Source organism: Ictalurus furcatus, chromosome 4 (assembly GCF_023375685.1).
Source record: "Ictalurus furcatus strain D&B chromosome 4, Billie_1.0, whole genome shotgun sequence".
In the NCBI taxonomy this organism is placed as follows: domain Eukaryota; kingdom Metazoa; phylum Chordata; class Actinopteri; order Siluriformes; family Ictaluridae; genus Ictalurus; species Ictalurus furcatus.
The window spans coordinates 33,086,601-33,098,536 of record NC_071258.1 but is presented as its reverse complement, the minus strand read 5'-3'; the positions used below and the strand labels follow the sequence as shown (position 1 = coordinate 33,098,536).

At 42.5% G+C, this 11,936-nt stretch overlaps 2 protein-coding genes across 2 annotated transcripts; both read right to left on the bottom strand.

Moving 5' to 3' along the window:
• Positions 1-8,989: 8,989 nt before the first annotated feature.
• On the bottom strand, positions 8,990-10,541 carry LOC128606295 (vomeronasal type-2 receptor 26-like). The gene is made up of 3 exons (XM_053622330.1): positions 10,523-10,541; positions 10,143-10,274; positions 8,990-10,023 (listed from the first exon to the last, which is right to left on the bottom strand). Exons 1-3 carry the CDS (start codon positions 10,539-10,541, stop codon positions 9,128-9,130), a joined length of 1,047 nt encoding a protein of 348 aa, XP_053478305.1. The 3' UTR covers positions 8,990-9,127.
• Positions 10,542-10,660: 119 nt separating this feature from the next.
• LOC128607065 (extracellular calcium-sensing receptor-like) lies at positions 10,661-11,936 on the bottom strand. The gene is made up of 2 exons (XM_053623685.1): positions 11,682-11,936; positions 10,661-11,513 (listed from the first exon to the last, which is right to left on the bottom strand). The coding sequence occupies exons 1-2, from the start codon at positions 11,934-11,936 to the stop codon at positions 10,683-10,685; spliced, it is 1,086 nt and encodes a 361-aa protein (XP_053479660.1). The 3' UTR covers positions 10,661-10,682.

The following is an 11,936-nucleotide window of genomic DNA, read 5'->3' as shown; positions in this document are numbered from 1 at the left end:
CTCCAAAAACAACTGTGACCTCTAGGTTTTTATATAAGCCTTTTTAGGTCCCAATTCACTAGATACTAAAAGTGGGCTTTACTTATGCATATGCATTACCTCATTACTTTGCATTCTACACAACACCCACTGAAATGCCACATCATATCAGTGTAATTTCTGTACTAAAAATAGTATGAAAAATAACCTCTGACCAGCAGTGGTCCTGTGATGGTGCTTTTTCAGTTGATGGAGGGAGTATAGTATGGTTGACATTTTGCATAATCACAGGCAATAAATAAAAAAGATCAGTGAATATATATTGTTCGTGGGTCCAGATTCTATCCCAGGAATACTGGACTTAAGGCAAAAATATGCCCGATTGGAATGTCATCGATTAGGAGGTGCCATGTGCGCATACACACACACACACACACTCACATATATTTAAAGCAATTTAGTATAGCCAGTACACCTACCTGCTAATATTTTGGGCTGTGAATTGTTCTTTATACAGTTGTGTGTACACACAGAAATAACTGTGAAGAAATATTTTATTTGCCTTTTCTCTGGTTTATTACAGGTTACATTTACAATAAAATGGTGCAAAGTCAGATTTTGGGGCATATCCATATTTTTGGACAGGGTAAAGTTGCTGAATTTGAAAAAATATTCAACATTGCATTCTGCCAGTTTTGTACACAGTAATGTTAAACCACAAGGTTAGAAAACCAGCCCCTTATCCTGCATGGGTACAGCTACTTTTGATGATGATAGGACTTGTTACACCACGGCCAGCAGAGGGCACTGCGGCACGGCGTCTGACTGGTCACGTGACTCTTTTGTTTTCGTTTGCTTCCTGCTTGGACATTGAGTTAAGTCTGATCATGTCTCTGATTTGCCCCAGGTGTCCATGTTTTGGTTTGATTATGTTGACTATTTAAACCCCTCAGTGACTGCGCACTTCGCGCAATATTATTTGGTTTACGTTTGTCATGGCGAGGAAGTATGACGGTATGTGCTAACGTGTAGCATGCTAGCGGTCGTAGCTAGATGTCCAGAGTTTGTACAGTCAGTAGAGACCGCGCTCCCTGTGTTTGTTTGTCTGCTAATTAATAAAGACTTTGACCTGCACCTGCATCCGCCTCCAGTCCCGTTTCGTAACAGGACTTTGACTGTGCACAAACATGCATTATTTAAAGAAAAAAGAAATTTTTTTTGGGGGGGGGGGGGGAATTCTGAAAAGCTATGTGAAAACCTCTGGGTTACACATGTAATCCTGTTCCATGAGAAGATTATGAGACAATGCGTTAGCTGAACGCTGTGGGAAGCGCCCTTGTGTGTGACCGGTATCTGAAGCTTGTGCAACATCATGCCTATTTATAGGCCTGCCGTGATCAGGTGACGTGGCAATTAAGCACGTTGCGTGATATATAAACGATACCTGAATCGCGCTGTCAGCCTCTAATATCTGAAGCGAGGACGCAATTCACAGGCATGCCCCAGTATGCGTCTCATGTCCTTCTCAGGGAACAGGGTTACATGCAACCCAGACGTTCTGTTTCAAAGGGAACTTCGACGTTGCCTTAACTGAACTCTGTGGGAACGAGAATATCCACTCCCTCATACTGAGGGTACAACCTACACAAAAATATCTGAGCCCGAGGGTCACTGCAAGACACTCTAGCCCAGGCCGGAATGCATATCCAGTCTGTAAAATCAAATGAATGTGTGTGTAGACCACCCCGGCACAGCACACATATCCTGTAAGGATACCCCTTTGAGGAGGCGACCCCCCTAGTGGAATGAGCCCTTATGCCCATAGGCATAGCGAGACCACGTGCCTCATAAGCGATAGAGATTGCTTCCACTATCCCATTAGAGATGCGCTGCTTTAACACAGCATCACCTCTTCTGCCGCCTCCCAAGCCGACCAGCAGCTGCTCTGACTTACGCCACTGGCTGGAGCGGTGGATGTAAGTACAGAGAGACCTTACTGTACACAATTGGTGCAATTTCTCTTGTTCTGGTATGAGGAACGGAGGAGGGCAGAAAGCCTACAACACTACTGGCTGGGCAGCAGATGTAGGCACTTTAGGAATATAATCCGGCCTAGGATACAGGAAGGCCTTGGCTAACCCAGGGGCAAAGTCAAGGCAGGAAGAAGCAATAGAGAGCTTGTAGCTCTTCTTCTGGCTTGAGAGATGTCAGGGCCAGCAGAAGAGCTACCTTTAGAGTCAAAAGCCTCTCAGAAGCTAACTGCAAGGGCTCAAATACGGCACCTGACAGACCTTCCAGGACAACAGAAAGGTCACAGGAAAGTATGCGTGGTCTGCAGATGTGCCTCAGCTGCCTGATATTATGCATAACCCTCAAAGTTAGAGGATCTTGCCCCACAGAGGCTACATCAATAGGTACATGGCTGGCCAAAATGGCGGCCATATAGACCCTGATTGTAGGAGGAGCCAACTCTGCTGAGAATTATCCTTGTAAGAACTCCAGGACTGTAGCTATTGCACAGTTCTCTGGGTTTAGCTGACATTCCTCACACCACAAGAAAAAAGTTGCCACTTGAGCGCATACAATTTCGTCGTGGATGGCGTTCTAGCATTCTACATGGTCTCTACAACCTCTACAACTCAGTGAGACCAGAATAGGTCTGGCTAAGGGTGATAAAGCAGCCCTCCGGATTGAGACAGTAGATCCCTGCGGATGGGAATCTCCCAAGGAGTGCTGTCTAGCATATAGTCTCTGAGAACCATATTCGAGCTGACCAATAAGGTGCTACTAGCAACATATGTAGACTGTCTTGGTGAACTCTCACTAGAACTTGTGGGAGCAGAGCGATCAGCGGAAAAGCATATCGATGTGACCTCAGCCACATGTGCACTTTGGCGTCCAGACCTAATGGTGCTGGAGTAAGGGGGAACCACAGCGAGCAGTGTGTTGTGTCCTCGGAGGCGAACACATCCACTTTTGCTTGGCCAAACCTCTGCCATATGGACTCCACCACTTGTGGATGGAGCCACCAACCCCTGGGCCTCAGCCCCTGGCTTGACCGTATGTTTGCCCCCACATCTTAGTTGCCCAGACTGTACATTGCAGTCACTGACAACAACTTTCCCTCTGCCCAGAGAAGAATTAGTTGTGCCTGCCTGAACAGGGACGCAAACATAATCCTCCCTGGTGGTCGATATATGAGACCACCGCTGTGTTGTCTATCACCACATGGTGACCTCTCAATTGAGGAAGAAAGAATTTCAGTGCTAGAAATATGGGCTGCATTTCTAGGCAATTTATATGCCACTCCAGATGAGAGCCGCTCCAGTGACCACGCCCCAGCCCATGAGAGAGGTGTCTGTCATTACTATCTTGCGATAAGGAAACACACCTAGAGTGTGACTGAAGGCTAGAACCGGGGACACTTTCAAATTTTCAGAGCATGTAGGCATCCCCGTGTGACACTGATTACTCTCAGAGGTTGAGGACAAAACCCCCAACTTTTCAACCACATCTGAAATGGTTTCCTGTGCAATAGGCCCAATGGTATGACATTGGCTGCTGCTGCCATAAGCTCCAACAGTCTCTCGTAGAGACTGGAGGTGATACCAAGATCCAGCTTTACCTTGCTCAATGTTGATAGGATTGACCCTAAGCATGTTGAGGATAGAAATGCCCTCATCATAGTAGAATCCTTATAATCCTAATACTGTGTTCTGTGTTTCCCTGATCAAAGTGATCATAGAAGATGTTGAGCTCTTCAGGGAGGGAGGCATCATTGATTGAGGGGGGAGTGTTGATCTGTTTGTAGTCAGTGAGTGTTTGGATGCCCTGCCACATATGTCGAGTTGTCCTCAATTTATTCTCTTATTTTGCTTTCATGATTCCCCTTTTCAGTTTGGCCCTGATTGAGCTGTAGGCTTCCTGGTCTCCAGACCTGAAAGCAGCATCTCATACCTTCAGTTAGATGCAGATTTATTTGTTCATCCATGGCTTCAGATTAGTGAAAGTTTTAATTATTTTACATGTAGTGACTGTGTCAACACATGTTGATGTGCTCCAGAACAGAGTTTATGCAGATCCCTCTGCTCCCTCTAGCCAGGGGTGGGCAAAGCTTATCGGGAAACGACCGGTGTGGGTGCAGGTTTTCATTCCAACCAAGCAGGAGGCAAACCTGATTCCACCTGTCTAATCAGTTCATCTTGGCTTTCAATAGATTCAGGTGTGGCTTCTGCTTGGTTGGAATGAAAACCTGCACCCACACCGGCCCTTTCCGGATAAGATTGCCCACCCCTGCTCTAGCCACACTTTTATAGTTTTTACTGAGGGCTTCACATATTTGATAATGGTGGTGTATTTTGCCCGAGAGGGGGAGGGTAAAGGATTTCCATGCTTTAGAATATGCTTAAGTAATATTGGTGTATACACCAATATTATTGCCGTTGAGCCAGGTTTCCATGAAAATCATCACATTTCTACAACATTTCAACAACAGCCCAACTCCACTCCCAGGCCGACAGGGTGGCCTCCCCAGACCAGCTCCAGCCAGAAGCTGATAGGACAGCCTCCACAGCCCAGCTCCAGCCATAGGCTGACTGGGTGGCCTCCACATCTGCCACAGGGGCAGTGGTGGCTTAGTGGTTAAGGCTTTGTTTTACTGATCAGAAGGTTCAAGCCCCAGCACTGCCAGGCTCTGGGGTACTGATTGGAGGGTCGGGCGCTCAAGCCCTGGTGCTGCCAAGCTGCCACTGTTGGGCCTTGACCAAGTCCCTTAACTGTTTCTGCTCCAAGCGTGCAAAAAACATGGCTATCATGGCTGACCCTGTGCTTTGACCAACTTTCTGGCATGATGGGTATATATATGTGACCAATAAAGACCCATTATCATTATCTCCAGAGCTCCAGCCAGGACCCATGAGGTGGTCTCACCTGCTGAACTCCAGCCAGAGGTCAATGTAGTGACCTCATTTCCAGAACTCCAGCCTGAGACCCATGAGGTGGTCTCTCCTGCAGAGTTCCAGCTGGAGGCCAATGTGGCGACCTCAACTCCAGGGCTCCAGTCAGAGACCCACGAGGTGGTCCACCCTGCAGATTCCCTTTTTCATAACAGCATACGATAATTTCCATTCCGGATAAATTGGACTGTAAACGTTAGGTGGACTATTGTACTACCCACATACACCTGCCAGGTCACTCCTTTGGAGGCGCATGTGACAAGGTGTCAGCCAGCACACTGTCAGTGGCTTTAATATTTTTGATTATTAAATTATAAGGCTGTAAGAAAAGGACCCAGCTCATCAGTTGTTGACTTTGCACTCTGTAATGAATGAAGCCATTTCTTCATTATTTGTTATGATCAGAGTAAATGACCACTGGGGCCACTCCCCCCACATAAACATAAAAATGTTGAAGGGCTCAGATGAACAAAAGTGCTTCTTTCTCAATAACAGAATAATTTAGCTGGTAAGAGTCAAAGTCCTGTGAAAAATAGCTGACTGGATGTTCAACATGATGAGTTTGAATAAGAATGGCTCCTGCTCCCACTTGGCTTGCGTCAACCTGAATTTTAGATGGTTGACCAATCTGTGGTGCTGCTAAAACAGGTGTGGCAGACAACAGTAATTTCATGTTTTCAAAGGCTTGTCAACAACTTGGGGACCACTCAAATTTAACCCAAGATTTTCAAAAAGTTAGTTAATGGACAGACCACTGATGAAAAATTGGGGCAAAAACTGCAGTAGTAGCCAGCCATTCCAATAAACCTCGTCAGCTCCATCTTAATGCATGGAGTAGGAAAACTTTTTTTTGCAAGCAACTTGCATGCAAAGAGTACACCCTACCCTAGCAGACCTCCTTCCCGAAGTATGTAACAGTGGCTGTTGCGAAATCACATTTAGACAAATTCACAGTCAATCCAGCTTCCAGCATATGTTGAAACAAAGCTCAAACATGGATCACATGCTGATCCTGGCTGTTACTATAAACAATGGCAGCTAAATAAACTGCACACCCTTCCAAACCAGACACTATGCAATTCATCAACCTTTGGAAGGTTGCAAGCCAAAACTCATAACAGAGTAAGAATGTAAGCCGGAGGGAGTTATAAAAAAACGGTTATTTTATGGGTATGAGATGTTAACCGCACCTGCCAATAAATCTTCAATAGATCAAATTTGCTAACATACTTCTCTGTGCTCACTTGATCGATACAATACTTCACCCTAGGAAGAGGACGGTCATCAGCTTTTGTGATTTTATTAAGATTTTCGTAATCCATATACAGTATCTCACAAAAGTGAGTACACCCCTCACATTTTTGTAAATATTTGATTATATCTTTTCATGTGAGAACACTGAAGAAATGACACTTTGCTACAATGTAAAGTAGTGAGTGTACAGCTTGTGTAACAGTGTAAATTTGCTGTCCCCTTAAAATAACTCAACACACAGCCATTAATGTCTAAACCGCTGGCAACAAAAGTGAGTACACCCCTAAGTGAAAATGTCCAAATTGGGCCCAATAAGCCATTTTCCCTCCCCGGTGTCATGTGACTTGTTAGTGTTACAAGGTCTCAGATGTGAATGGGGAGCAGGTGTGTTAAATTTGGTGTCATCGCTCTCACACTCCCTCATACTGGTCACTGGAAGTTCAACATGGCACCTCATGGCTAAGAACTCTCTGAGGATCTGAAAAAAAATAATTGTTGCTCCACATAAAGATGGCCTAGGCTATAAGAAGATTGCCAAGACCCTGACACTGAGCTGCAGCACAGTGGCCAAGACCATACAGCGGTTTAACAGGACAGGTTCCACTCAGAACAGGCCTCACCATGGTCGACCAAAGAAGTTGAGTGCACATGCTCAGCGTCATATCCAGAGGTTGTGGTTGGGAAATAGACGTATGAGTGCTGCCGGTATTGCTGCAGAGGTTGAAGGGGTCGGGGGTCAGCCTGTCAGTGCTCAGACCATATGCCGCACTCTGCATCAAACTGATCTGTATGGCTGTCATCCCAGAAGGAAACCTCTTCTAAAGATGATGAACAAGCAAGCCTGTAAACAGTTTGCTGAAGACAAGCAGACTAAGGACATAGTTTACTGGAACCATGTCCTGTGGTCTGATGAGACCAAGATAAACTTATTTGGTTCAGATGGTGTCAAGTGTGTGTGGCAGCAACCAGGTGAGGAGTACAAAGACAAGTGTGTCTTGCCTACAGTCAAGCATGGTGGTGGGAGTGCCATGGTCTGGGGCTGCATGAGTGCTGCCGGCACTGGGGAGCTACAGTTCATTGAGGGAACCATGAATGCCAACATGTACTGTGACATACTGAAGCAGAGCATGATCCACTCCCTTCGGAGACTGGGCCGCAGGGCAGTATTCCAGCATAATAACAACTACTGCCTTGCTAAAGAAGCTGAGGGTGAAGGTGAAGGACTGGCCAAGCATGTCTCCAGACCTAAGCAATATTGAGCATCTGTGGGGTATCCTCAAATGGAAAGTGGAGGAGCACAAGGTCTGTAACATCAACCAGCTCCGTGATGTCGTCATGGAGGAGTGGAAGAGGACTCTAGTGGCAACCTGTGAAGCTCTGGTGTACTCCATTCTCAAGAGGGTTAAGGCAGTGCTGGAAAATAATGGTGGACACACAAAATATTGACACTTTGGACCCAATTTGGACATTTTCACTTAGGGGTGTACTCACTTTTGTTGCCAGCGGTTTAGACATTAATGGCTGTGTGTTGTTATTTTGAGGGGACAGCAAATTTACACTGCTACACAAGCTGTACACTCACTACTTTACATTGTAGCAAAGTGTCATTTCTTCAGTGTTGTCACATGAAAATACAAAAATGTGAGGGGTGTTCTCACTTTTGTGAGATACTGTATATCAGGGATCATAATAAGGCACATGGTTTGTTAATGTTTTATATAATCAGCGTATGGAATATGCAAAATCTATCCAGTTTTGTGTACAATGTGAGCTATTCATTCATAATGCAAATGTTTCTAATCACCAAACGAGATGTTGTGCAAATTTTTCACAATACATTGACAATAAAATTGAATAAATGACAATTAATGAGTCTTTCTGTAGAATGTTACAACAATGAAGGGTATTGTATATGCTAAATGTTTAGTGATGACATGCCCAGTTGTGGGATCACGTGCATTTAAATCAATTATGCAGAGAATCCATGTTTTGATGTTGTCTACAAGTTGTTAAGGTTGTCTATAAGTCCCATATCTCCTTCTGAGGAACCACATGGAAAAAATTAAACTTAAAAACATTTAATTAAATCTTACAAAAATCATGTTTCCATATTTACATATTTCTCTTTTATTTGCCCACACAATACAGTATCCTTTTTCAGTTGACCAAGGATACCAGAAGGCCAAGCTGGAAAGCAATATTTCTTTTGTTCCTCAGTGAGCCTGGCATGCAGTCATAACAGTAAAAAAGCTTCTTTTCTGTACAGCGTACTGGGTACCTGAAGGATGGCATACACAGAACACTAGCCACACATAAGGGAAAATGAGTCCTGCAATAACAGTGACAATGTGTTCTCATGTGTTTATAGTGTTGGTTTGTGAAATGATATGATATGCAGGCCAGGTCAAACATTTTTTATCTGACTCCTGCAGTTTGTTCATAGTAATCTTCTGGTCCTCAGCCCAGATTAGACCATAGTAGCTGATAATGATCACTTGTGGCAGTTTTGCAAGTTTATTTCTTACAGGATAATCGACTTGGGCTGACAAAAGCGCAGTTTCACAATTTTACATGATTTTTTTTTAGGAACTAATGATACATTTGTTTTAGGCGTTGTATCATTGTGAAATGTTTAGCTTTACCTAACTCTCTCAGAGCAGGATATGTGACAAGACCAATTCCACATTTTGTATGTAAACTATTATACGTATGTAATAATTAAACATTTTTTTGAATGGGCAATCATTGGAGAATTTAATACAAACGTATAGAAAGATAAATGGTGCTGTAAATAAATTCAAAAGATAAAGCATTATTTTAACTTTATTTGTTGTATTAACTGAATAATAGGTCTCTATGACGATTTGTTTAAAAGTCTTTTAGCTAAACTAAAACATATATTAAACAGTGCAAAACTACTGACTATTTAGCTGGCTAAATCATTTACCCATCATTTGCTTTTTAGTATTCTTCTCTGGTTTCAGGATGATTATGTAACACTTTGGGAGAAATATGCAGAATAGTAAACCAAAGCTTGATGCTAAAATGGCAAATATCTCCACAGCTACAGTAAATTTTCCAGGAGAGCTAACATAAGCTGGAATAAAAGTGATCCAAACTGCACAGAATATGAGCATACTAAATGTGATGAATTTTGCTTCATTGAAATTGTCAGGTAGCTTTCGAGCCAGAAAAGCCAAAATAAAACATAAAAAGGCCAAAAATCCTATATAACCCAGCACAGCCCAGAAACCTATAGCTGAACCTAAACTACATTCTAATATAATCTTTTCCTTGTAGTAATTCATATTTTTGTAAGGAAAAGGAGGAGAAACGTTTAGCCAAATCACACAAATAATGACCTGTACAAGAGTGAAGGCAAGTACACTGAGTCTCTGCTGTAGAGGTCCAAACCATTTCATGACATTAGTGCCAGGAAGTGTAGCCCTGAAGGCCATTAACACCACTACTGTTTTCCCAAGAACACAGGAGATGCAGAGGACGAAGATGATCCCAAAGGCTGTATGGCGAAGCATACAGGACCAATCAGATGGCCATCCAATAAAAGTAAGTGAACAGAGAAAACACAGAGTAAGAGAGAAGAGTAACAGAAAGCTCAGTTCAGAATTATTTGCTCTAACAATTGGTGTGTCCTTGTGTTTAAAGAAAATTACACTAATGATGATGGTGAAAGATACTCCTAACAAAGAAAATGATACAAGAATGATTCCCATTCTTTCCTCAAATGACAGGAATTCCACCAGCTTTAAGACACACGTATCCTTCTTGTCATTAGACCACAGTTCAGGAGGGCACTTGATACAAGTTATAGAATCTAAAGAAGAGAAAATGAATGTCAATTTGTCTATTAAATTCATTCAAGATTGTAACGTGCATTTTGCATTGTAATTTTTTGATTCCTCTGGGCATAATTAAAAACACTATTCATTATACCTGTTATGTTACTTATTTCCCCCTCTGCGCATGGTATACAGTCAAAGCAGCAGATTGCCCTTCCTTTCTGCACAGCCTTCCTGGTGCCCGGGGGACAGCTCGGACTACACACAGAGACTGGCACCTGCAAACCATAACATTTTGCATATATGTATTAAGTATTTTCAGAAAACCATTATTTACTGTGTATATGTAATAATATATATAATAATATTCTGTTGGTATAGATGTTGTTGTTGTTTACCTTGTTTAGGGCCCAGGATATATTGATGTTGTTAAATGACAGCTGACGGTGTGTTTGCAGAGAGGCATCATAGAAGCCCACTTTAACAATTATTGTTTTACCATCTTTACTTTGCTGCCAGTTCAGCACATCATACCTCGCTGCTGGGTCTCCATTCTCATCAAAGAATACATCCTCTCCTGCTGTAGTGGAGAAATGGATTTTCTTCAACTCATTCACTATCTAAAGGAAGCATTGCATACTCTTCAGTTATGAATATAAGTATGAATATAAGTGTGAATATGTTTTTCATGAGTCTATTTTGTTACACTTACCTTCCACGGTCGCTGGTTATCTGCAAGGTTTGTACACACATCAGCACCTTGTCCACTGTCCATCTTTGAACATCCATAACTGCTATGCAGGGCATAAGCCACAGCATACACAGCCTTATAAACATTATTTGCAAGTCGTAAGTCTGAAACATCTGTATAAAGGTTTTGAACTTGAGTGAGACTTTCATTGCTCTTGCACAGTTGTTTCATCTCAACATTTTCTTGTGTTGAAAGTTTACACTGAAATATTGTCTCCCACAACTCTTTGTAAATAGGTATATCAGAAGCTGGATTAAGCTTAGTCAGAAATTCCCCAAGGCCAGTGATTTCAGCTTTTGGGATAGCAAAACCCAAAGACCCTTTTAGAACATGCTGCCATTGAACATTGGCTGGGTTTAAATCAGAAATCCAAGACTCACTTCCAATCCACTGAAACCCAGTCATGTTCTGTAAGGCCAATTCCTTTAAAAGAACCCCCATGTCAGAATATGCAACAAAAGCTACAATAACTTTGGAGGTTGAAGCCTTGATAATCTCAACTATGTTCAGAATTTTTTCTCTGGAGTCTGTCTTATAAAATGTCTTGGAATACTCAACACAGATTCCCTCTTTTTTCGCTGCATTGATGAATTCATTTATACCATTCATCCCATAATCATTAGTACTGCATAGGGCCCCTACCCAGGTCCACCCAAAATATTTGACCAGCTTTGCCAATGCTCTGCTCTGGAAATAATCACTGGGAACAGTTCTGAAGAAAGATGGATATTTTCTTCTGTCACTTAAGCATGCACATGATGCAGCGTGACTGACCTGTAATAGAGTTATCTGGTTAACATATAAACTATGGATAATAACACTTGGTTTTATGTCCTTTTCATTTTCTGAGAATAACAACAGCCTATATAACATGTAATGCAAATGTATATATTTCAGGGAAATGCATTTTTATACTTTGATATCAGAAGACAGGTGATTTACCACAGGTATGTGTAAAGGTCCCACTGTAGCGGATATGGCAATAGTGGGGGTAGATGATGATTCTCCTATGATTGCTTGAACTGTTTCAGTTTTAGAGCAGGACACTGAAGTTTTAATTTTTTCACCATTTACTAAGGACAATGAGGCTCTTGTGGTCATTTCAACTGTTGCACAGGCATCATAGATTTTATAACCCAAACTGATCCCAGGAAGAATATCGGTTCTGTTGTTGATTTCCTCAATGGCAAATACCAT

What these genes read in the sequence shown, in the direction of transcription:
- LOC128607065 (XM_053623685.1), bottom strand. Translation starts at nt 11,936, where the DNA reads ATGGTATTTGCCATTGAGGAAATCAACAACAGAACCGATATTCTTCCT. An exon ending in GACCTTTACACATACCTGTG is followed by an intron (nt 11,514 to 11,681) that starts GTAAATCACCTG and finishes ACTCTATTACAG; the next exon opens with GTCAGTCACGCTGCATCATG.
- LOC128606295 (XM_053622330.1), bottom strand. An exon ending in GGAAATAAGTAACATAACAG is followed by an intron (nt 10,024 to 10,142) that starts GTATAATGAATA and finishes TCTCTTCTTTAG; the next exon opens with ATTCTATAACTTGTATCAAG.